The sequence below is a fragment of the Hemiscyllium ocellatum genome, chromosome 9 (assembly GCF_020745735.1).
Source record: "Hemiscyllium ocellatum isolate sHemOce1 chromosome 9, sHemOce1.pat.X.cur, whole genome shotgun sequence".
NCBI classification, from domain to species: Eukaryota; Metazoa; Chordata; class Chondrichthyes; order Orectolobiformes; family Hemiscylliidae; genus Hemiscyllium; species Hemiscyllium ocellatum.
The window spans coordinates 114,346,904-114,373,727 of NC_083409.1; the positions used below are offsets into that span (position 1 = coordinate 114,346,904).

Genomic DNA, 26,824 nt, shown 5'->3' on the forward strand with positions numbered 1-26,824 from the left:
CTCCTTGAGGCACCAGATACTAAAACGTTTCAAGAATTGACAGATTTAGTTAAGGAATATTATAATGTGTTGCTGGTTAAAGCACAGCAGATTAGGCAGCATCCAAGGAACAGGAAATTCGACGTTTCGGGCATAAGCCCTTCATCAGGAATTCCTATGAAGGGCTTATGCCCGAAACGTCGAATTTCCTGTTCCTTGGATGCTGCCTGACCTGCTGCGCTTTAACCAGCAACACATTTTCAGCTCTGACCTCCAGCATCTGCAGACCTCATTTTTTACCCGAAGGAATATTATAACCCAAGCCTCCTCCAATTCTGAGATGTTAACTGGTTTATTCAGCAATATGAGAACCAGGGGAATCCGTCCTGGGATTTTTGACGAGGTTAAGATGACTGATAGAAACATGTGACTTTGGTTTCACCCTTAATGAGATTCTGAGAAACTGGTTTGGGGGATTAATGAGGTAACGGTGCGAATGCACCTACTGGCTGAAGCCCAATTGAACTTCAAGCAGGCAACTGGCTTTATCATTGGTCCATGCAGCAAGTGGAGCATGAGTTACATGGTATTCCAATGGACGTGACACCTTCACCAGTCCCACAGCCTGAGGAACAACACTTGAGGGAAGGCAATCGCACAGCCTCACTCAGGACAAATCTTGAACAGAGGGACTCTCGGTCAGCCCACAGCAAAACCCCAAAACCAGGCCAAACTTCAGCCAAACGGTTAAAATCTTCTTCAGGATCCAGGCCGGCAAGCTCCTGTAGTTGCTGCTGGTCTGTGGACTCAGACAGCAAAAGAGTCTCACTAGGCCTGAACTGAGTAAAATAACTCACAGGCCGGTATCCAGGGGAGTGTACACTCTGGAAACCCACCCCACATGATTTGGAACAGGTACATCGTTTAGTGACAAAAACCTGCAGATGCTGGAATCCAAAGGAGACAGGCAGGAGGCTGGGGGAACACAGCAAGGCAGGCAGCATCAGGAGGGACAGGCAGGAGGCTGGGGGAACACAGCAAGGCAGGCAGCATCAGGAGGGACAGGCAGGAGGCTGGGGGAACACAGCAAGCCAGGCAGCATCAGGAGGGACAGGCAGGAGGCTGGGGGAACACAGCAAGGCAGGCAGCATGAGGAGGGACAGGCAGGAGGCTGGGGGAACACAGCAAGGCAGGCAGCATCAGGAGGGACAGGCAGGAGGCTGGGGGAACACAGCAAGGCAGGCAGCATCAGGAGGGACAGGCAGGAGGCTGGGGGAACACAGCAAGGCAGGCAGCATCAGGAGGGACAGGCAGGAGGCTGGGGGAACACAGTAAGGCAGGCAGCATCAGGAGGGACAGGCAGGAGGCTGGGAGAACACAGCAAGGCAGGCAGCATCAGGAGGGACAGGCAGGAGGCTGGGAGAACACAGCAAGACAGGCAGCAGCAGGAGGGACAGGCAGGAGGCTGGGGGAACACAGCAAGGCAGGCAGCATCAGGAGGGACAGGCAGGAGGCTGGGGGAACACAGCAAGGCAGGCAGCATCAGGAGGGACAGGCAGGAGGCTGGGAGAACACAGCAAGGCAGGCAGCATCAGGAGGGACAGGCAGGAGGCTGGGAGAACACAGTAAGGCAGGCAGCATCAGGAGGGACAGGCAGGAGGCTGGGAGAACACAGCAAGACAGGCAGCAGCAGGAGGGACAGGCAGGAGGCTGGGGGAACACAGCAAGGCAGGCAGCATCAGGAGGGACAGGCAGGAGGCTGGGGGAACACAGCAAGGCAGACAGCATCAGGAGGGACAGGCAGGAGGCTGGGAGAACACAGCAAGACAGGCAGCAGCAGGAGGGACAGGCAGGAGGCTGAGGGAACACAGCAAGGCAGGCAGCATCAGGCGGGACAGGCAGGAGGCTGGGGGAACACAGCAAGACAGGCAGCATCAGGAGGGACAGGCAGGAGGCTGGGGGAACACAGCAAGACAGGCAGCAGCAGGAGGGACAGGCAGGAGGCTGGGGGAACACAGTTAGCCAGGAGGTGGGGAAGTCAATGTCTTCAGGGCTGGGAGTAGATTTAAGGTCAGTGGAGAATTCAATGTTTCGGGTATAACCTTTCTACAGTTAAATTGTTGAGCAACATTCTAACCAGAACCAATCAAAATAAACATCTGATTAAATGGTCACCTGGTTCTAATGGACGCGGATACTGGTACAGCTGTGTCAGGGATTGGAGAACCAGCCTTTGACAACATTTACTCTGAGTCCAACTGTTAATTTCTTCAAGAAGTCACAAGACAGAACCTAGACCAGGGAGCCTTTACAGAGGAAGGGAACAACTTCAGTTCTGTTCTCATGTGAGAAGCAACTGGTTCAGTTCCCACTGATTGTAGTAAATGACTTGGGCTCAAGCCTGTTGGGGACAAGATTGGTTGTGAAAGATTCACTGAGATGGGGTCAACACTTTTTGATTAAAAAATGCCTGTCTGAGTGAAATCCTAACTAGGTACCTGGAGCTTTTTCAGGAAGGTCGAGATGGAGACTGGGAAAAACTTCTGGCTGTAAGAGCTGCTCCTTTTATGAGGAATTTTAGGTGCTGGAGGTGATTTCCTCAAATTCCAGAAGCAGCAATTACTGTTTTATATGCTACCGCATTGTTTTGGAAGCTTGGAAAAAGGCAGCAGCAGTTTTAAAAGGGAGAGGAACAGACAAAGGCAGCACATGGTCTGTATAGGAGAGAGAGAGAGAGAGAGAGAGAGAAAAGAAACCCACACTGCTAACTGACACAGCAGTGAATCTGCACAGTTACTGCCTTTGCTGTTTGAATCCATGTAACTCTGGACATTGGAGTGCGTTTGGGAAAACTTAACAAACAGCAAAATTCACAACTGATTTTGGAGGAACCTGTTTGGGAGAGGTCACAGCACAGAAACAGATAAGTGAATAGTTTTAACAATAGCCTTGCTGTAAATCTCCAATAGTGAGTTTAATGGGTTATTCATTAATTATATGTTTTATTGACATATGTCTCTTAAGTCATAAGTATTAGGTTGGCCTGGAGCAGTGTTTTGTAGAGGAATAAGACAGTGCTATTTTCTGGGTCTGTGGACTGGAAGAAGCAAAAATGGCCCTGAGTAGAGTGATATGCTCTTCATGTCAGATGTGGGAGTTTAGGGAGAATTTCTGTGCTACTGAGGATTATATCTGCAATAAATACCATTGGTTCCGAACCCTATTAGATTGAATGGATCAATTGGAGAGACAGCTGAGACTTGAAAGGATTGAGGTTAGTAAGGAGGAGGTGTCATCAATTCTCAAAGGTGTGAAAGTAGATAAGTCCCCTGGGATTTATCTGAGGATTCTCTGGGAAGCTCGGGAGGAAGTGCCTTTGGCCTTGATCTTTGAGTTGCCATTGTCTACAGGTTTAGTATCAGAGGACTGGAGGATTGCAAATGTTGTGCCCTTGTTCAAGAAGGGCAGTAGAGATGACCCAGGTAATTATAGACCAGTGAGCCTTATGTCTGTTGTAGGAAAAGTTTTGGAAAGGATTATAAGAGGTAGGACATGTTGCTGACCTTGCCCTGAATTCAACTCACAAGCAACAATTTGATTGGAGACAGTCAACATGGATTCATCAAGGGCAGGTGATGTCTTACAAACTTCATTGAGAAGGTGACCAAGCATGTAGGTGAGGATAGGGCAGTTGATGTGGTGCACATGGACTTCAGCAAAGTCTATGATAAGGTTCCACATGGTAGGCTGTTGGAGAAAATGCAGAGGCATGGGATTGAGGGTGATTTAGCAGTCTGGATTAGAAACTGGCCTTCTGAAAGAAGGCAGCGAGCGGTGGTTGATGGAAAATATTCAGCCTGGACTCCGGTTACTCGTGGTGTGCCCCAAGGATCTGTTTTAGGACCACTGCTGTTTGTTAATTTTATAAACAACTTAGATGCAGACATAGGTGGATGGATTAGTAAGTTTGCAGATGACACTAACATCGGTGGAATAGTGGACAGTCTGGAAGAATGTTGCAGGTTGCAGGGGGACTTGGATAAATTGCAGAATTGGGCTGAGAGGTGGTAAATGGAGTTCAATGCAGCTAAATGTGAGGTGATGCACTTTGGGAAGAATAACAGGAAGGCAGAACACTGGCTCAATGGAAAGATTCATGATAGTCTGGAGGTGCAGAGGGATCTTGGAATCCATGTACATAGATCCCTGAAAGTTGCCACCCAGGTGGATACGCTGTTAAGAAAGCACACGGTGTGTTAGGTTTCATTGGTAGAGGGATTGAGTTCCGGAGCCGCAATATCATGCTGTAACTATACAAAACGCAGGTGTGGCCACACTTGGAATATTGTGTACAGTTCTGGTTGCCCCATTACAGGAAGGATATAGAAGCATAGGGAACGATGCAGAGGAGATTTACCAGGATGTTGCCTGGTCTGGAGGGAAGGTCTTATGAGGAAAGACTGAGGGATCTGGGGCTGTTCTTGTTGGAAAGAAGAAGGCTAAGAGGGGATTTGATAGAGACATACAAGATGGTCAGAGGATTAGATAGGGTGGACCATGAAAGTCTTTTTCCTTGGATGATGACATCAGCTTGTACGAGGGGGTATAACTACAAATTGAGGGGTGATAGATTTAAGACAGATGTCAGAGGCAGGTTCTTTACTCAGAGAGTGGTAAGGGCGTGGAATGCCCTACCTGCTAATGTAGTCAACTCAGCCACATTAGGGAGATTTAAACAATCCTTGGATAATCACATGGATGATGATGGGATAGTGTAGGGGGATGAGCTGAGATTAGTTCACAGGTCAGTGCAGCATTGAGGGCCATTGGGTCTGTTCTGCGCTGCATGGAATCCAATGCAATCTCATGTCATAGGTTGTATAGTTAGTAAGTTTGCAGATGACACCAAAATTGGAGGTGTAGTGGACAACGAAGAGGGTGACCTCAGATTACAACAGGATCTGGACCAGATGGGCCAATGGGCTGAGAAGTGGCAGATGGAGCTTAATTTAAATAAATGCGAGGGAAAGCAAATCTTAGCAGGACTTATACACTTAATGGTAAGGTCCTCGGGAGTGTTGCTGAACAAAGAGACCTTGGAGTGCAAGTTCATAGCTCCTTGAAAGTAGAGTTACAGGTAGATAGGATAGTGAAGAAGGCGTTTGGTATACTTTCCATTATTGGTCAGAGTATTGAGTACAGGAGTTGGGAAGTTATGTTGTGGCTGTACAGGACATTGGTTAGGCCACTGTTGGAATATTGTGTGCAATTCTGGTCTCCTTCCTATCGCAAAGATGTTGTGAAACTTGAAAAGGTTCAGTAAAGATTTACAAGGATGTTGCCAGGGTTGGAGGATCTGAGGTACAGGGAGAGGCTGAACAGGCTGGGGCTGTTTTCCTTGGAGCGTCGGAGGCTGAGGGGTGGCCTTATCGAGGTTTATAAAATTATGAGGGGCATGGATAGGATAAATAGACAAAGTCTTTTCCCTGGGGTGGGGAGTCCAGAACTAAAGTCAAAGATTTAGGGTGAGAGGGGAAAGATATAAAAGAGACCTACAGGGCAACTTTTTCACATAGAGGGTGGTATGTGTATGGAATGAGCTGCCAGAGGAAGTGGTGGAGGCTGGTACAATTACAACATATAAGAGACATCTGGATGGGTATATGAATAGGAAGGGTTTGGAGGGATATGGGCCAGGTGCAGGCAGGTGGGACTAGACTGGGTTGGGTATCTGGTCGGCATGGATGGGTTGGACCAAAGGGTCTGTTTCCGTGGTGACTCTATGACTATCAAAGGGCCCAAGGCCAGTTTACATGTTGACCAGGAAGCAATTCCATGATTCTGCAAGGCTGGCCCAGGGCCATTTGCCTCACGAGGAAAAGTAGAGGCAGAAATCAGGAGGCTGGAGAGTGAAGGAATCAACTGGGCAGCACCCGATCATACTATCTGGGAGGCCTGATTGGTCGGTTCACCTTTGTGGGGACCTTAAACAAACAGGAAACTGCTTCTCACACCTGGATAAATACCCAATCCCTCAAATGGAGGATTTATATACAAAACTGGTGGGGATGTGGGAAAGGAGGTGTATGGGGGGGAAGGAGGGGGCGCTGCCCTTCACAAAGCTGGGTGTCTGCCTGCATCCCTGCAGTTGCTGTTGGATGAGGATTCCCAGGAGTACACTCCAATCAATACCCATTAAGGGTTTGCACCAATCTACGAGACTGCCATTTGAGGTATTGTCAGCCTGTGCTCTGATTCGGTGGGTGGTGGAGAACATTTTACACGGTCAACCCCAGGTCACCATCTACCTGGATGACACGCTGAAAAAGGGAAGAGCAGTGAGGAGCACTTACAGAACTTGTCATGATTTGGAGATGCCGGTGTTGGACTGGGGTGTACAAAGTTAAAAATCACACAACACCAGGTTATAGTCCAACAGGTTTAATTGGAAGCACACTAGCTTTCGGAGCGACACTCCTTCATCAGGTGATAGTGGAGGGCTCAATCCTAACATACAGAATTTATAGCAAACATTGACAGTGTGATGTAACTGAAATTATACATTGAAAAATTGATTGTCTGTTAAGCCTTTCATCTGTTAGAATACAGTGATAGTTTCACTTCTTTCATGTGTAAATCACAAAACCTTTTTTCTAAAGTTGCATTTTCGGGTTAGCTGTTAACAACGGCGATAGCTAGACAATATGTTGAAGGTGTTGGCCCCCTGTGTTCTCTGTCTATGACCTGATGTTTAGATTGATTCTAATCTAAAAAGTGAGATGAGTTTTACATAAATTCATGCAGTTTTTGAGCTCAGAGTTCTACATGAATGTATGCAGTGTTTGAGCAAAGTGCAATGTAACTCTGCCAGTACAAATTCACCCCACACAATATATGTGTGTATGTGGGTCTGTCTGGGGTGGGGGTTGTGAGTGTGAGAGAGTGTGTGTGTGTGTGTGTGTGTGTGTGTGTGTGTGTGTGTGTGTGTGTGTGTGTGTGTGTGTGTGTGTGTGTGTGTGTGTGTGTGTAGTGCAATGGTGGTCACCTGTAATGTGACATGAACCCAAGTTCCCGGTTGAGGCCCTCCCTATGGGTACCGAACTTAGCTATCAGCCTCTGCTCGGCCACTTTCCTCTGCTGTCTGTCCCGAAGTCCACCTTGGAGGATGGTCACCCGAAGGTCCGAGGCTGAATCTCCTGGTCTATTGAAGTGTTCCCCAACTGGGAGGGAACCCTCCTGTCTGCTGATTGTTGTGCGGTGCCCATTCATCCGTTGTTGTAGCCTTTGCTCGGTTTCCCCAATGTACCATCCCTCCGGGCACCCTTGCCTGCAACGTATAAGATAGACAATGTTGGCTGAGTCACATGACTACCTGCCATGTACAAGGTGGGAGGTGTTCCCATGCGTAATAGTGGTATCTATGTCCACAATCTGACACGTCTTGCAGCGTCCACCGTGACAGGGTTGTATGGAGTTGTCCTGAGAGCCGGGCAGTTTGCTACGAACAACGATCTGTTTGAGGTTTGGTGGTTGTTTAGAGGCAAGTAGTGGAGGTGTGGGGAAGGTGTTGGTGAGGTGCTCATCCTTATTGATAATGTGTTGCAGGTCACGAAGAACATAGCGTAGTTTTTCAGCTCCTGGGAAATACTGAACAATGAAGGGTACCCTGTCAGTTGCAGCACGTGTCTGTCTCCTGAGGAGGTCATTACAGTTCCTTGCTGTGGCACGTCGGAACTGGCGGTCGATGAGTTGAGCATCGGACCCCGTTCTTGTGAGGGCATCCTTGAGTACTTCCAGGTGTCCGTCACGTTCCTCCTCATCTGAGCAGATCCGGTGTATGCGTAGGGCTTGTCCATAGGGAATGGCTGTTTTAATATGTTTTGGGTGGAAGCTGGAGAAGTGTAGCATTGTGAGGTTGTCTGTGGGTTTGCGGTAGAGTGTGGTGCTGAGGTGTCCGTCCTTGATGGAGATGCATGTGTCCAAGAATGAGACAGATAGTCGAGAGTAGTCCATGGTGAGTTTGATGGTGGGATGAAACTTGTTGATGTCACTGTGTAGTTTTATCAGTGACTCCTCGCCATGGGTCCAGAGGAAGAAAATGTCATCAATGTACCTGGCGTACAATGTTGGTTGGAGATCCTGCATAGAGAATAAATCTTGTTTGAACCTGTGCACAAAAATGTTGGCATATTGGGGTGCAAATTTGGTCCCCATGGCTGTTCCGTGTGTCTGGATGAAGAACTGGTTGTCAAAGGTGAAGACGTTATGATCGAGGATAAAGCTGATGAGCTGTAGGATGGTGTTTGGAGACTGGCAGTTGTTGGTGTTGTGTACTGAGGCTGTTGCCGCGATGCCATCCTTGTGGGGGATGCTGGTGTAGAATGCGGAAATGTCCATTGTGACGAGGAATGTTCCCGGTTCGACGTGGGTGCTGAGTTTCTGTAAGAAATCCGTAGTGTCGCGACAGAAGCTGGAGATCCCCTGTACTATAGGTTTCAAGATGCCTTCCACAAAAACTGCATAAATTTATGTAAAACTCTGTTATCTCACTTTTTAGATTAGAATCAATCGAAACATCAGGTCATAGACAGAGAACACAGGGGAGAAAGTGAGGTCTGCAGATGCTGGAGATCAGAGCTGAAAATGTGTTGCTGGAAAAGCGCAGCAGGTCAGGCAGCATCCAAGGAACAGGAGATTCAATGTTTCGAGCATAAGCCCTTCATCAGGAATTTTTTAGCTCAGAGAACACAAGGGGCTAACACCTTCAACATATAAGGTAAAAACAATGACTGCAGATGCTGGAAACCAGATTCTGGATCAGTGGTGCTAGAAGAGCACAGCAGTTCAGGCAGCATCCGAGGAGCAGCGAAATCGACGTTTCGGGCAAAAGCCCTTCATCAAGAATTAAGGCAGTGAGCCTGAAGCGTGGAGAGATAAGCTAGAGGAGGGTGGGGGTGGGGAGAAAGTAGCATAGAGTATAATGGGTGAGTGGGGGAGGAGATGAACGTGATAGGTCAGAGAGAAGAGGGTGGATTGGATAGGTGGAAAAGAAGATAGGTGGGTAGGACAAGTCTGGGCAAGTCATGGGGACAGTGCTGAGCTTATCTCTCCACGCTTCAGGCTCACTGCCTTTATTCCTGATGAAGGGCTTTTGCCCGAAACGTCGATTTCCCTGCTCCTTCACCATATTGTCTAGCTATCACCCATTGTTAACAGCTAACCCGTGAACGCAACTTAAAAAAAAAGTTTTGTGATTTACACATGAAAGAAGTGAGACTATCACTGTATTCTAACAGATGAAAGGCTTAACAGACAATCAATTTTTCAATGTATAATTTCAGTTACATCACACTGTAAATTTTTGCTATAAATTCTGTGTTACGATCGAGCCCTCCACTATCACCTGATGAAGGAGCGTCGCTCCGAAAGCTAGTGCTTTCAATTAAACCTGTTGGACTATAACCTGGTGTTGTGTGATTTTTAACTTTACAGAACTTGGACATCATCCTTAGACATTTCTCCCAGGTGTGCGTATACCTTAGAAGGGACAAAAGTGTGTTCCAGGCATTCCAACTGACCGATTTGGGCTAAAAAGTCAACATGCCAGGTTACATTCATTGGAAGATAAAGTGAGGGTGATCAAAGGTGCCCTGTTTCCCACAACTGTCTAGGAATTTCCGTCATTTCTTGTGCTGGTGAATTACAGAAAGTTCAGATGGAACCTGGCCTCCATCCTAGCACCAACTCTTAAAAAAGGGTCAGCCTTGGAAATGGTCATGTCGCCAAGGGAAGTGAAGAAATTGCTATCATCCTGTAAAGTGTTGGCAAAGGCTGATCCCAAGTGAGGTCTGGTACGGACATGCCCAACCCGACCGTATTTACAAAGCTCACAGCACTGTGAGTATGTAATAGTCAGTGTGATTCTGTACTTGGACATTTGCTGGATTGAGTGAGATATTAATGCTAGCAAACAGTGTAGGATTGTCCGTCCAGTTTGCATCTACTGTGAGCTGCATATATTTATGTCCAGCCCTTCTCATTCCAGACAAAAGGAATATATCCACACACTGTGACTGTTTCACCTCAACAAAATAGGTGACAGCTGTCAACTGCTCCATTTCACAGGATAGTGCTCAAAACAATTAGATTTAACCTGCTTACTTTAACTTTTCAAGAGAGCCTATTTGTTAACTGTCAGTCAGCATGAATGAGGCACATTCTCTGTGGCAATGCCTTGACCATCCAGAGTCCATTTTCTAACCAACTACCAGCCCAGCAGTCTCGTGCCGTGTGGTATAAAGGCTGGCCTGCCCCATGAACGGGTATTCTTGTGTGTTGCCCTGATGAGTGTGAGATGAAAAATTTGAACAAATGTGCCTTTTGTTTAGCAAAACTTGTATTCTGACTGAGCAAATGACTATTTTCTCTCGAACACGCTGTAACAGCCTCTGTACTGGGCATGCTCTTGTTCCTCTCAGGTGACCAGACTGCTGCTGAAGTTCGGAGCGGACGCCAATGTGAGTGGGGAGGTCGGAGACAGACCACTGCATTTAGCTTGTGCAAAGGGTTATCCCAATATCGTCAAACTGCTGCTGACTGAAGCCTGCAAAACTGATGGTGAGACAAGATTAACGGGTTTACTCAAAGAAACATTCACAGCTTTCTCGAATGTGACTACCAAGATAGATAACATTGGTGGGCACTAAATGTTTTTGAGGATATGGGGATAATGCAGGGTGGTGGAATCGAGGTGGCCAAGGAACCATAGTGGAATAGACTTGAGGGAATGTATGGGTAATAGAATATAGAAAATAGCAGCAGGAGTAGGCCATTCAGGCCATTACGCTTGTTTTACTGTTCAACATGACCCTGGCACATTCTCTATTTCAGAGCCATACTCCCATTCTCTCCCTATTCCCCTTGCCACCTTTAGCGCCAAGAAATGTATTTCTTTTTTAAACATATTCAGTGACTTTGCCCCCACCGCCTCAGAATAGAATCCCTACAGTGTGGAAACAGGCCAATCTGGGGTCAAAGAACATTTTCACCGGTTCACCAATCTCTGAATATAGCAACATGACCTTAGTTCAGTCCAAGATGGTCTATAGCATACCATGACACTATCTCCCTTGCTCTGGACCTTACACTCCCCCACAATATAACCCTCCCAATATAACCCCTCCCTATCCAGTTAGTACAGCGCTGACAGCATTCCATATGTTTCGATCAGATTTCCTCTCGTTCTTCCAGACTGTGGAGAGTAGGGGCCCAGCAAAACTGATCTCTCCTCGTAGGGCAGCTCTGTAATCAGACTGGTGTACCGTCACTGCACTCACACTCTTGTATCTCCTTTAGGACATAAAACGTAACAGCTCAGTACAGGCCCTTCGGCCCTCAATGTTGCACCATCCTTTGAAGATAATCTGATATGTATCTAAGCTACACCATTCCATTATTATCTATATGTATGTCCAATGCTCATTTAAATGCCCTTAACATCAGTGAGTCTACTACTGTTGCAGGCAGTGCGTTCCACGCCCCTACTACTCTCTGAGTAAAGAATCTACTTCTGACATCTGTCCTATATCTATCACCCCTCAATTTAAAGCAGTGTCCCCTTGTGCTAGCCATCACCATCCAAGGAAAAAGGCTCTCACTCTCCATCCTATCCAACCCTCTGATTATTAAGTCACCTCTCAACCTCCTTCTCTCCAATGAAAACAGCGTCAGTTCCCTCAGTCTTTCCTCGTAAGACCTTCGTTCCAGACCAGGCAACATCCTGGTAAATCTCCTCTGAAGCCTTTCCAAAGCTTCCACATCTTTCCAATAATGGATGACCAGAACTGTACACAATACTCCAGGTGTGGCCTTACCAGTGTCTTGTACAGCTGAAGCATGGCCTCGTGGCCCTGAAACTCAATCCCCATACCAGTAAACGCCAACATACCATATGCCTTCTTAACAACCCTATGAACCTGGGTGGCAACTTTCAGGGATTTATGCACTTGGACACTGAGATCTCTCTGTTCATCTTTACTGCCAAGAATTTTACCATGAGCCCAATACTCTGCATTCCTGTTACTTCTTCCGAATGAACTATCTCATATTTTTCCGCGTTACATTACATTTGCCACTTCTCAGCCCAGCTCTGCATCTTATCTATGTCCCTCTGTAATCCACAACATCCTTTGGCACTATCCACAACTCTGCCTACCTTAATGTCATCTGCAAATTTACTAACCCATCCTCCTATGCCCACCTCCAGATCATTTATAAAAATGACAAACAGCAGTGGCCCCAAAACATATCCTTGTGACATACCACTGGTAACTGAGCTCCAGGATGAACATTTCCCATCAACCACGACCCTCTGTCTTTTTTCAGTTAGCCAATTTCTGATCCAAACCATTAAATCACCTTCAATCCTAAAACTCCTTATTTTGTACAATAGCCTACCATGTGGAACCTTATCAAACACCTCATTGAGGTCCATATCCACCACATCAACCACCTTAGCTTCATTCACCTGTTTTGTCACCTTCTTGAAGAACTCAATAAAGTTAGTGAGGCACGACGTATCCTTCACAAAACCATGTGACTATCTAATCAACTTATTCCTCTCCAGATGATTATAAATCCTATCTCTTATAACCTTTTCCAACACGTTACCGACAGCCAAAGTAAGGCTCACTGCTCTATAATTACCAGGGTTATCCTGACTCCCCTTCTTAAACAAAGGAACAACATTTGCTATCCTCTAGTCTTCTGGCGCTATTCCTGTCGACAATGATGACATAAAGATCGAAGCCAAAGGCTCTGCAATTTCCTCCCTGGCTTCCCAGAGAATCCCAGGATACATCCCATCTGGCCCTGGGCTCTTATCTATTTTCAGTTCTCGCAAAATTACTAAAACCTCCTCTTTGTCAACCTCAATCCCATTTATCTCCATATTCTCACTAACATTGCCTTTTTCCAATGTGAATACTGACGAAAAGCATTCATTCAGCACTTCCCCATGTCCTCAGATTTCACACACAACTTTCTACTGCTATCTTTGATTGGTCCTAATCTTACTCTAGTTATTTTTTTATTCCTAATATACCTACAGAAGGCCTTAGGACTTCCCTTGATCCTATCCACCAACAACTTCTCAAGTCCCCTCCTGGCACTTAGAACATAGAACATAGAACAATACAGCACAGAACAGGCCCTTCGGCCCACGATGTTGTGCCGAACATCTATCCTAGATTAAGCACCCATCCATGTACCTATCCAATTGCCGCTTAAAGGTCGCCAATGATTCTGACTCTACCACTCCCACGGGCAGCGCATTCCATGCCCCCACCACTCTCTGGGTAAAGAACCCACCCCTGACATCCCCCCCTATACCTTCCACCCTTCACCTTAAATTTATGTCCCCATGTAACACTCTGTTGTACCTGGGGAAAAAGTCTCTGACTGTCTACTCTATCTATTCCTCTGATCATCTTATAAACCTCTATCAAGTCACCCCTCATCCTTCGCCGTTCCAATGAGAAAAGGCCGAGAACTCTCAACCTATCCTCGTACGACCTATTCTCCATTCCAGGCAACATCCTGGTAAATCTTCTCTGCACCCTCTCTAAAGCTTCCACATCTTTCCTAAAGTGAGGCGACCAGAACTGCACACAGTACTCCAAATGTGGCCTAACCAAAGTCCTGTACAGCTGCAACATCACTTCACGAGTCTTGAATTCAATCCCTCTGCTAATGAACGCTAATACACCATAGACCTTCTTACAAGCTCTATCCACCTGAGTGGCAACTTTCAAAGATCTATGTACATAGACCCCAAGATCCCTCTGTTCCTCCACCTGACTAAGAACCCTACCGTTAACCCTGTATTCCGCATTCTTATTTGTTCTTCCAAAATGGACAACCTCACACTTGGCAGGGTTGAACTCCATCTGCCACTCCTCAGCCCAGCTCTGCATCATATCTAAGTCCCTTTGCAGCCGACAACAGCCCTCCTCACTGTCCACAACTCCACCAATCTTCGTATCATCTGCAAATTTACTGACCCACCCTTCGACTCCCTCATCCAAGTCATTAATAAAAATTACAAACAGCAGAGGACCCAGAACTGATCCCTGTGGAACTCCACTTGTAACTGTGCTCCAGGCTGAATATTTACCATCTACCACCGCTCTCTGTCTTCGACCGGTTAGCCAGTTTTCTAGCCAATTGGCCAAATTTCCCTTTATCCCATGCCTCCTGAGTTTCCACATAAGCCTACCATGGGGAACCTTATCAAATGCCTTACTAAAATCCATGTACTTCTTAGCCCTCTCTTTAGATCTTTTCTGGCTAACTTGTAACTCTCAAGCCCCCTAACTGAGCCTTCACACCTCATCCTCCCATAAGCCGCCTTTTTCCTCTTCCTGAGTTAGCGAGACCAAAGCTGCACATTACACACCCCAGAAACAAAACCAGAAACTGCTGGAAGAGCTCAGCGAGTCTGCAGCGTTTGTAGAGATGAATTTGAATTCACATTTTGGGTCCAGTGACACTTCTTCAGAATAATATTCTCCAGTGTAGTCTCAGCAACACCATATACAACTACAGTAGGACTTGTTCTTGTACTCAAACCCTCTTGCAATGACAGCCAGTGTGTCGTTTACCTTCCTAATTGCTTCCAGCCTCATGGTTACTCCAATTCTGATCCCCTCCTGTTGAAGTGACTGATAAAAGTGGTGAGGGGATTGAGTGGGAAGTCTCTGGAATCTCTAAGGCTTGAGTCCAAAACAAGAAAGTGGGATTTTCCAATCCGAGTGATGTCAGGAAGCAGATCCTCACACACGTTACACCGGGAGGGAATCTCTCTCCCTAAAACAGTTGGTGAAACTTGGCAGGAGTCAGCTGACAATATCAACACTGATTTCTTATTAGTCAAGGATAAAACACCAAGGTGAGTAAATAGGGATCAGGGCAGGTCAGCCTTCATCATATTGAACAGCTAGACAAGGCGAAGGGGCTGATTAGGCACTAGCTGTCCCTGAACATGGGCCTGGTGCTGAGTAGGAACAAGGGTTTGGCGCTGAGCAGGAACACGGGCTTGGCGCTGACCAGGAACACGGGTTTGGTGCTGAGCAGGAACACGGGTTTGGTGCTGACCAGGAACACGGGTTTGGCACTGAGTAGGAACACGGGCTTGGCGCTGAGCAGGAACACGGATTTGGTGCTGAGCAGGAACACGGGTTTGGCGCTGAGCAGGAACACGGGTTTGGCGCTGAGCAGGAACATGGGCTTAGCGCTGAGCAGGAACACGGGTTTGGCGCTGAGCAGGAACACGGGTTTGATGCTGAGCAGGAACACGGGCTTGGCGCTGAGTAGGAACACGGGTTTGGTGCTGACCAGGAACACGGGCTTGGCGCTGAGCAGGAACACGGGTTTGTTGCTGAGCAGGAACACGGGTTTGGCGCTGAGCAGGAACACGGGCTTGGCGCTGAGCAGGAACACGGGTTTGTTGCTGAGCAGGAACACGGGCATCTTGCTGAGTAGGAACACGGGCTTGGTGCTGACCAGGAACACGGGTTTGGCACTCAGCAGGAACACGGGTTTGGCGCTCAGCAGGAACACGGGTTTGGTGCTGAGCAGGAACACGGGTTTGGCGCTGAGCAGGAACACAGGCTTGGCGCTGACCAGGAATATGAGCTTGGCGCTGACCAGGAACACGGGTTTGGGGCTGACCAGGAACACGGGTTTGGCGCTGAGCAGGAACACGGGCTTGGCGCTGACCAGGAACACGGGTTTGGCGCTGAGCAGGAACACGGGCTTGGTGCTGAGCAGGAACACGGGTTTGGCGCTGACCAGGAACATGGGTTTGGTACTGAGCAGGAACATGGGTGTGGCACTGACCAGGAACACGGGTTTCATGCTGAGCAGGAACACGGGCTTGGCGCTGAGCAGGAACACGGGCTTGGCGCTGACCAGGAACACGGGTTTGGAGCTGACCAGGAACACGGGCTTGGCACTGAGCAGGAACATGGGTTTGGCGCTCAGCAGGAACACGGGTTTGGCGCTGACCAGGAACACGGGCATCTTGCTGAGTAGGAACACGGGCTTGGTGCTGAGTAGGAACACAGATTTGGCGCTCAGCAGGAGCACGGGCTTGGTGGTGCGCAGGAACATGGGTGTGGCACTGACCAGGAACAGGGGTTTGGCGCTCAGCAGGAACATGGGCATCTTACTGAGTAGGAACACGGGTTTGGCGCTGATCAGGAACACCGGTTTGGTGCTCAGCAGGAACACGGGCATCGTGCTGAGCAGGAACACGTGTTTGGCGCTGAGCAGGAACACGGGCTTGGCGCTGAGCAGGAACACAGGTTTGGTGCTGCCCTTGGAGGACAGAACCCTCCCATTAAGTAAGAAATCAAGACCACAGTCAAGTCTGGCTCCAGAGTCCATCCTGGGTCAGAACAACAGGACCTTCAGGAGGGGAATCTGATCTCAATTTCCGAGTTAGCTTCTGACTTGTACTTACAGTCAGATCACTGGATTTGCCTCATTTTGCAAGAGATGCTGGGATCATAGTCAGGCTGACTCTGGGCTCTGCTTGAGGATTAAAGAAGGGCTCATGCCCGTAATGTCGATTCTCCTGCTCCTTGGATGCTGCCTGACCTGCTGCGCTTTTAAAGGATTAAAGTCTGGTTTGGGATCAGGTCCAGTAATGAAGAGCTGGGTCCGTGGTTGATTCAAGGATTAGGGTCTGGCCCCTCCAGCTCTCAACTAGCTGGTCAATATACTATTGGAGCTAAGGGTGTTGGCTGCAATTGCCAATAGACCTCTGATGACCTTTGGGCGGCACGGTGGCACAGTGGTTAGCACTGCTGCCTCACAGCGCCAGGGACCTGGGTTCAATTCCCGCCTCAGGCGACTGACTGTGTGGAGTTTGCACGTTCTCCCCGTGTCTGCGTGGGTTTCCTCCGGGTGCTCCGGTTTCCTCCCACAGTTCTCCAAAGATGTGCGGGTCAGGTGAATTGGCCATGCTAAATTGCCCGTAGTGTTAGGTAAGGGGTATATGTAGGGGTATGGGTGGGTTGCGCTTTGGCGGGTCGGTGTGGACTTGTTGGGCCGAAGGGCCTGTTTCCACACTGTAAGTAATCTAATCTAATGTCCTGAGATAGAAGTGGCACACAGAAATCCCTGCTTTCTCCAGCTATGTTATATTAATCTAAACCATGTTTCCTGAGAGCTAAGATCGCCATGTCTAACTCTTCCCACCTGCACTGAATTTAAAAGTTATTTCTAAACCTAATGGAAGTTCTACTGTAACCAAATAATGTAACGATTCAAACTGTGATAAAGATTATTTTCATTCCAACACTTTTTTAATAATATATTTTTATTAAGTAAAAATAGATTTTTAAATATTGCAAATACAAAACAGTGCAATTCAAAACAGTACAAAAATAGTATAAAACTAAACTCAAATAATGAAAACAATTTCCCCAACCCACCCTCCTATACGAATGTATAAACATATATAGAGAAGAATAAAATTTTTTAAAAACCTAAACTGGTTATTTAACTAACCAGTTAAATTAACTAAATAAATACCTGACAACAAACAAATAAATAGTAATAACTCAGCCCAGCCAAACAAAACACTCATACATTCACAGTTCCTCCTCCCTGGATATTGGACACATGAAACACAATCGTTACAATGGGTAGGCCCAAAAGGAGCGAAATAGGGTCCTTCTCCACCCCTACACCTAAAATCCTCTCCATTGCACCCACTACAGCGCTCCAATATGTTTGAAGCCTGTCACAAGACCAGAGACAATGGGTAAGAGTACCCGTGCAGACCTTGCACTTGGGGCATGCTGAAGCTACCCCTGGTTTAAATTTTGACAAACAGTCTGGGGCTAAGTGGACCCTGTGGAGAATCTTCAACTGTAAAGCATGGGTCCTATTGCAAATTGATATCTTCCTTGCATTCTCCCAAATATCCTCCCGTGCCTCTGAAGCAACTTCAACACCCAGCTCTCTTTCCCACATCTTGCAGAGTTGATCAGACTCATCTGAGGTGGCACCCCCCAATTGGTGATATAGAGTCCTGACAGAGCGTGTACTCTTAGCCCTTAGTACCCCTCTTTTTATGTCAGATTTGTAGGGATCAGTCAAAAGTGTGGTCTTTTTTTGAATAAAATCCCTAACTTGAAAAAAACGAAAGTGGTCTCTATTAGGTAACTCATACTTCTGTACTAACTGATCAAAGGACATCATTACATCTCCCTCAAATAAATCACCCATGCAAGATATACCCCTAGCTGCCCAACGTTTAAATCCTGAATCTATCATACCCGGTTGAAAACTTGGGATATTCACTAAAGGTGAAAACAAAGATGTTTTGCCAATATCACCTTCCCTCTGCCGAATTGCCCTCCATGCTTTAACAGTATTGATGACTATTGGGTTATGGCAACATTTCCTAACTGTCCTCACCTTGTCCAAAAACAGCAAACTGGTAAGGGGGCACCTTGCCTGGGAGGCTTCGATATCTAGCCATATTGAAAGAGGGTCACTCCAACATTCTTAACTAATGTTGTCTCGAGTTATATCTCTAATATTACTAACTAATGATTATCTCTAGCTCGATCACTGACGTAACTATCAATGTCCATCTTTAGTTATATATCTAAACATTACTAACCGATGGTTATGTTCGGTTATGTCATTGATATTACTAATTAAATTATTCTAGTTACATCCATAACATTACTGAACAACAATTCTCTTGAATTATATCTACAACATTACTAACCAATGGTGATTGCTGATCATGTACCCAATATTAGTAACCAGTGGTTATCTCTTGTTATATGATTATCTCAGTGAATGCTCAGGACAATGAGGATCATTCACCCCTCCATTTTAGTTGCCGATTTGGGCACTGTGAAATCGTCAGGTACCTGCTCCAAGGGAACTTTGATGTACATCCCCATGCCGTGAATATCTATGGTGACACACCTCTCCATCTGTAAGTTGGCTGATGCATTCTCTTCATTGTTACCTTGATCACCACAAAGACTAATAGACAGGTACAAAGTACAACGCTGGTAGGATGTTGGTGTGTCAGCTGAGAGGGTGATCACACAAAATGGAGGAAGTGATAGTCAACTTACACTCAACCCCAGGTCATGGCCAATCAGGAGGAACCAGGTTCAGTTCTGGGCCCCGCTCCTCAGGAAGGGGAGACTGACCCTGGAGGGGGCACAGCAGATTCACTAGAATAATCCCAGGGAGGAAAGGGTTAAATGACGAGGCTGGGTTGGATGGAGCCAGCTTGCACCTCCTGTGTGTGGCGGTGTTTTATTAAACCTGGTTCAGACGGTGAAAGGAGGTGATGGCCTGATGAAGAGGAACTACTCGGAGTTCAAAACATGAGGTTAAGTTTACAATCAAGGCTCCAGGGAGCCCGGCCTCACACAAAGGGCAGTGGAAATCTGGAACTCTCCCCCAGAAAGCTGCGGGTGCTGGGGTCACCTGGATCAAATTAGGTCAAGCAAAGTAGACGGAGGGAGATAAAATATGGATCAGCCATGACCTAGGAGCCGCAGCGATGAGAGAATCCCTTATAAATCCAACCAGGAATTCAGTAGGTACTGTTCCCACAGGGAGGGGAGGGGAATGTGGGGCTCATTCTCACAGGGAGGGGAGGGGAATGTGAGACTCATTCTCACAGGGAGGGGAAGGGAAGGTGGGACTCATTCTCACAGAGATGGGGTGTGGGGGAACATTGAGGGGGAATCTGGATAAACACACATGGGGGAAAGGAATCGAAGGGTTTGCTGCCAGGGGGAGGTGAAGTATGTGAGGCTTCTGTGGCTTATAGCTGCTTTCCAGTTGGCTTTTTCAAAAAACAAAATTCTTCAACGGGATGTGGGCGCTGTTGGCCATCCCTAATTATTGTTGGACGGGATGCTTTGCTCAGCTGTTTCAGAGGGCAGCTGGGTGTCAATCACAGACAGTGGTTTGGTGGTTCGAAAACATTTAGGAAAACTGAACAGTCACACAGATAAAACAGGCTTAATTTCTTACTGGAAATTGATGTTTAACTAACTTGCTGGAGGTTTTCGATGAGGTAACAGGGAGGTTGATGAGGACACTGCTGTCATTAGACTTCCCGAACACATTCAATACTGCCTCATGAAACAGACTCATGCACCAAGTTAGAGCTGAAGGAATAAAATGGGCAGTAGCAGCATGGATCTGGAATTGGCCGAGGGACAGGAAACAGAGGCTAATGATTAGATTAGATTAGACTTACAGTGTGGAAACAGGCCCTTCGGCCCAACAAGTCCACACCGACCCGCCGAAGCGCAACCCACCCATATCCCTACATTTACCCCTTACCTAACACTACGGGCAATTTAGCTTGGCCAATTCACCTGGCCCGCACATCTTTGGACTGTGGGAGGAAACCGGAGCACCCGGAGGAAACCCACGCAGACACGGGGAGAACGTGCAAACTCCACACAGTCAGTCGCCTGAGTCGGGAATTGAACCCGGGTCTACAGGCGCTGTGAGGCAGCAGTGCTAACCACTGTGCCACCGTGCCACCCACAACGGTTGTCTTTCAGTCTGGGGAATGGTTGTAGTGGAGTTGCCCAAGGGACAGTGTTGGGAGCATTGCTTTTCTCAACATATATATTAACGACCAGGGCTGGGTGTGCTGGGCACAATTAGAGAATTGGTGAACGGTTCAAAACTTTGGAAGCTTTATAAACTGTGAGGTGGACAATGTAGAACTTCAAAAGTTGGTGGTGTGGGGAGACAGTGTCAGATGAGGGTTCCCTATAGAGGTGATGCATTTTGGACAATAGAACGTGGAGGGACAATATGAAATATAAGATGCAAAACTAAGAGGGTGTAGAGGGGCAGTGGAACCTGGGTGTATATGTGCACAAGTCATTAAAGGTGGGAACACAGTAGGGAGAGCGTGGTTAATAAAACCCAGACTTTGCTTGGATTTCCTAACAGGTTCATAGACTTGGGGACTTGAACTAATTTGACCTCATTCAAAGTATTGCATCTAATTCTGGGCAGCTCCCCTTCGGAAGGATGTGAACACATTCAAGAGAATTACAGTTACATGAGAGTTTGGAGAAATTGGGACTGTTTTCTTTGGAAAAGAGAAGGCAGATTTGACGGAAATTGTTAAAATGGTAGGAGGTCTGACCAGAGTAAATTGGGGGAAAATATTCCAACTAGTGACAGAGAGAGGGCAAAAATTTAAAGTAGTCAGCAGAAGTGTAAACATTTTCCTGGTTAAAGTCTGGAATGTGCTGCATGGGATTGTAGTGGAGAAGGGAATTGGATGGTTATTTGAACAGAACAAATGGGTGGAGTTACAAGGAGAAGCCAGGAGGATGGCACTAAGTGAAATGCTGTTTTGGAGAGTTAGTCCTGGGTGCACATAGAGTGGGCCAAATGGCCTCCTTCTACATTGGAACCATTCCGTTATTCTGTGATTCATTACTTTGGGTCTGGAGTCACGTTGAAGATTCCCTTCCCAAAGAACATTAATGGGCCAGATGGGTTTTTCAGCCGATCGATTGTGACCGCGTTGTAAATATGATGGAATTCTTCCAAACTACTCCAGAGGCTGGAGATGACAGCCTTCTCTTGCCGTTGAACATGTGTTGCTGGTTAAAGCACAGCAGGTCAGGCAGCATACAAGGAATAGGAAATTCGACGTTTCGGGCATAAGCCCTTCATCAGGAATGAGGGAAGGGTGCCAGGCAGGCTAAGATAAAAGGTAGGGAGGAGGGACTTGGGGGAGGGGCGATGGAGATGTGATAGGTGGAAGGAGGTCAAGGTGAGGATGATAGGCCGGAGTGGGGTGGGGGCGGAGAGGTTAGGAAGAAGATTTCAGGTTAGGAGGGCGGTGCTGAGTTGAGGGAACCGACTGAGACAAGGTGGGGGGAGGGGAAATGAGGAAACTGGAGAAATCCGAGTTCATCCCTTGTGGTTGGAGGGTTCCCAGGCAGAAGATGAGGCGCTCTTCCTCCAACCGTCGTGTTGTTATGTTTTGCCGGTGGAGGAGTCCAAGGACCTGCATGTCCTCGGTGGAGTGGGAGGGAGAGTTAAAGTGTTGAGCCACGGGGTGGTTGGGTTGGTTGGTCCGGGCGTCCCTGAGGTGTTCTCTGAAGCGTTCCGCAAGTAGGCGGCCCGTCTCCCCAATGTAGAAGAGGCCACATCGGGTGCAGCGGATGCAATAGATGATGTGTGTGGAGGTACAGGTGAACTTGTGGCGGATATGGAAGGATCCCTTGGGGCCTTGGAGGGACGTGAGAGAGGAGGTGTGGGCGCAAGTTTTACATTTCCTGCGGTTGCAGGGGAAGGTGCCGGGAGTGGAGGTTGGGTTGGTGGGGGGTGTGGACCTGACAAGGGAGTCATGAAGGGAGTGGTCTTTGCGGAATGCTGATAGGGGAGGGGAGGGAAATATATCCCTGGTGGTGGGGTCCGTTTGGAGGTGGCGGAAATGACGGCGGATGATACGTTGTATACGGAGGTTGGTGGGGTGGTAGGTGAGAACCAGTGGGGTTCTGTCTTGGTGGCAGTTGGAGGAGCGGGGCTCAAGGGTGGAGGAGCGGGAAGTTGAGGAGATGCGGTGGAGGGCATCGTCGATCACGTTTGGGGGGAATCTGCGGTCCTTGAAGAAAGAGGCCATCTGGGCAGTGCTGTGTTGGAACTGGTCCTCCTGGGAGCAGATGCGGCGGAGACGAAGGAATTGGGAATATGGGATGGAGTTTTTACAGGGGGCAGGGTGGGAGGAGGTGTAGTCCAGATAGCTGTGGGAGTCAGTCGGTTTGTAGTAGATGTCTGTGTTGAGACGGTCGCCCGAGATAGAAATGGAAAGGTCTAGGAAGGGGAGGGAGGAGTCTGAGACCACTCCCTTCGTGACTCCCTCGTCAGGTCCACACCCCCCACCAACCCAACCTCCACTCCCGGCACCTTCCCCTGCAACCGCAGGAAATGTAAAACTTGCGCCCACACCTCCTCCCTCACTTCCCTCCAAGGCCCCAAGGGATCCTTCCATATCCACCACAAGTTCACCTGTACCTCCACACACATCATTTATTGCATCCGCTGCACCCGATGTGGCCTCCTCTACATTGGGGAGACGGGCCGCCTACTTGCGGAACGCTTCAGAGAACACCTCAGGGACGCCTGGACCAACCAACCCAACCACCCCGTGGCTCAACACTTTAACTCTCCCTCCCACTCCACCGAGGACATGCAGGTCCTTGGACTCCTCCACCGGCAAAACATAACAACACGACGGCTGGAGGAGGAGCGCCTCATCTTCCGCCTGGGAACCCTCCAACCACAAGGGATGAACTCAGATTTCTCCAGTTTCCTCATTTCCCCTCCCCCCACCTTGTCTCAGTCGGTTCCCTCAACTCAGCACCGCCCTCCTAACCTGCAATCTTCTTCCTAACCTCTCCGCCCCCACCCCACTCCGGCCTATCACCCTCACCTTGACCTCCTTCCACCTATCACATCTCCAACGCCCCTCCCCCAAGTCTCTCCTCCCTACCTTTTATCTTAGCCTGCTGGACACACTTTCCTCATTCCTGAAGAAGGGCTTATGCCTGAAACGTCGAATTTCCTGTTCCTTGGATGCTGACTGACCTGCTGCGCTTTAACCAGCAACACATGTTCAACTGTGATCTCCAGCATCTGCAGACCTCATTTTTTACCCGAAGCCTTCTCTTGCTGCCTTGCTAGGTTTACCTTGAGTGGAAATGGATTGGTCCTGTTTCTCTTTGTTTTCCTCAGGGCTTGCTACAACGGGAAGCTGGATGTGGCCAGTGAACTCATCCGACTTTCCGGAACTGAAAGCTTAACCAAGGAAAATATCTTCAGTGAAACCTCTTTCCACAGGTAGAGTCTCTCCCGTCGCGAGTGCCTTCTCATTCATTCTTCTGTTCTCCTGAGTAAGAATCGCCTGACATTTATTCATTACCCACCTTGATTGCAGCTCCTGCACTTACGGGAAGGACCTTGAGCTGGTCAAGTTTCTAATCAGCCAGAATGCCATGAGCATAAATCATCAGGGAAGGGATGGACACACTGGTAAGAAATGAGGTGTTGTGGAAGGGGCGAAGAGGCTCTTTGCTAAAAAGTGTAGGAAGTTGTGATGAAAGTGTCAAGCTTCACTGAGGTACAGAGGAACCTATTCTACCAGTCAGTGAGATCATGGCTGATCTGTGGCCTAATCACAATAACCTGCCTTTGGCCCATACCCCTTAATATCGTTGCTTAACAAAAGACCTACCGCAGATTTAAAACTGACTGTCGTCATTGGAAATCAAACCCCATTATTCCAAAAGTCATCACAAAGGTTAAAGAACTTTTTAAAAGTTCACAAAATTCCCTGATTTCCCTGTCTTTCCGAGCCAAGGGTGATAGAAAGCACAGGCCAGGTTGCTGTACGTAATAACAATTATTATTCATTGCAAATAAATAGATTCTAATACAGGGATACGGACCGCATAGAAGCAAAAGGTTTTAGTTTGGAAAGGTGTTATGTGTCAGCACATGGCCTGTTCCTGTGCTGTACTGTCCCTTGTTCCTTGTCTTAAACAGTTCTGAACTGTCCAAGTACAACTCCACTAGTTAAAAATCCAACCCCTTTATGAAGCTCCTTGCTACATGCACTTACAGCAAGAAATAGACTCACTTAAAAACAGGAAAATATTGGGCGGAGAGGAAGACAAGGAAGATCACTGAGCATTTTTAAGATGAAGGTAGATAGCTTCTTGTTAGGAAAGGGACATCAAAGGTTACCAAAGAGATGAGAATGTGGCATTTGGAAGATAAACTGATCTGTTGTGATCTGAGTGAATGATCTCCCGCAGTTCCTAATTTGTATGTTGGATGTGCTCTGTCCGTTGGTATGTTCTGCTCTGGAATGCACTTCCCAACAGGGAAGCTGCAAACAAGATTCAATAGCAGCTTCCTAGAGGAATGGGGAGATTCCGGGCAGGGATATTTCAGCTCAGAGGAGGGTAGACAGAGTGAAACTGAAGGAGCTTTGGTTCCTAAGGGTCACTGATGGGTTTGAGGAGCTTCTCAAAATGTCCCCAACAATGTTGCTCTGTGAGACTGAATGTGTTTTTTATTACAGGTCTACACAGTGCCTGTTACCATGGCCACATCCGACTGGTCCAATTCCTATTGGACAGTGGAGCTGACATGAACCTGGTGGCCTCAGACCCCAGCCGTTCCAGTGGGGAGAAGGATGAACAGACCTGCCTGATGTGGGCCTATGAGAAAGGTATGAGAGTCACTAGGAAGGTAGGAGTCACGTTGTAGCTCTCTCCCATCCCCCAGTCAGAGAGTTATTCCTTCCAATACCAGGTCCAGAGACTTGAACATCAAATCCATGCTGACAGTCCCAGGGCATCACTGAGGGAGTGCCGCACTGTCAGAGGGTCAGGAAGGCCATTACTAAGAGGAACAGGCGGAGACCATTTGGCCCCTCTAGCCTGCTCCACCATTCAATAGGATCATGGATGGCCTGAAATTTCTCATCTCCACTTTCCTGTCCTTTCCTCGTAACCCTCAATTCCCCAATAGAATCATAGGCTCCCTTCAGTGTGAAAACAGGCCCTTTGGCCCAACAAATCCACATCAACCCGACGAAGGATATCCCAACCAGACCCATTCCCCAACTTTCTTACTCTATTTTCACCTCTGAATAATGCACCTAACCTCCATATCCCTGAACACTCTGCGCAATTTACCATGGCTAATTCACCCGAAACTGCATATCTTTGGATAGTGGGAGGAAACCGGAACAACCCCGTGCAGATACAGGGAGAACGTGCAAACTCCATACAGACAGTCACCAGAGGCTGGAATTGAACCCGGGTCCTTGCCACTGTGCGGCAGCAATGCTAACCACTGAGCCACCGTGACACCTAAAGGGGGTCAAGATAGGTCAAAAGTTTCTCTATCTCAGTCTTAAATATATACGAGAACTCTGCCCCCGAGCTCTCTCTGTGACAAGGAGTTCCAAAGACTCACAACCCTCTGAGAGAAGAAATTCCATCTCATCTCTGTCTGAAATCGGTGCCCCTTTATTTTGAGCCTGTGCCCTCTGGTTATAGACCCTCTCGTGAGGGGAACCATCCTCTCAGTATTGACCCCATCAAACTCCTGAAGAATCTGATAAGTTTCAACGAGATCACCATTCATTCTTCCAAGCTCCAGGAAGTAGCGTCCTACCCTGTTTACCCGTTGCTCATAAGGTAATCCCTCTATACCAAGGATCTGTACGGCTCTATACCGGGGATCCGTACGGCTCTATACCGGGGATCCGTACGGCTCTATACCGGGGATCCGTACAGGTCTATACCGGGGATCCGTACGGCTCTATACCGGGGATCCGTACGGGTCTATACCGGGGATCCGTATGGATGTATACCTGGGATCCTATGGATCTATACCAGGAATCCGTACTGAGAGAGTGGCACCGCTGAGTTACTCCTGAGGCAGTGAGTACATTTCCAGAATGCTTCATTAGTGTAAAGCTTTGGGATGTTTTGAACGAAGTAGAAATATTAGCCTTTGTTGTTCTTGTCGTGTGAAAATGCAAACCTGTACAGAGAACAGTGAAACACAAATATTCCCAGTCACTGCTGCTGCTGATCTGATTCCAGGTCATGATGCCATTGTGACGTTGCTGAAACATTATAAAAGACCTCAGGATGAATCACCTTGCAATGAATACTCCCAGCCGGGTGGAGGTAAGTGCATGAACTTGAGATCTTATTGCTGCTGATGG

General features: G+C 47.8%; 1 protein-coding gene across 1 annotated transcript in view; it reads left to right on the top strand.

Moving 5' to 3' along the window:
* tnni3k (TNNI3 interacting kinase) overlaps positions 1 to 26,824 on the top strand; it is a 143,467-nt gene that overhangs the window by 28,436 nt on the left and 88,207 nt on the right. The window contains exons 7-12 of the mRNA XM_060830672.1: positions 10,458 to 10,596; positions 18,859 to 19,003; positions 23,812 to 23,916; positions 24,014 to 24,108; positions 25,163 to 25,312; positions 26,700 to 26,786. Coding sequence (XP_060686655.1) covers positions 10,458 to 10,596; positions 18,859 to 19,003; positions 23,812 to 23,916; positions 24,014 to 24,108; positions 25,163 to 25,312; positions 26,700 to 26,786 — 721 coding nt within the window. The remainder of the gene's footprint in view (positions 1 to 10,457; positions 10,597 to 18,858; positions 19,004 to 23,811; positions 23,917 to 24,013; positions 24,109 to 25,162; positions 25,313 to 26,699; positions 26,787 to 26,824) is intronic.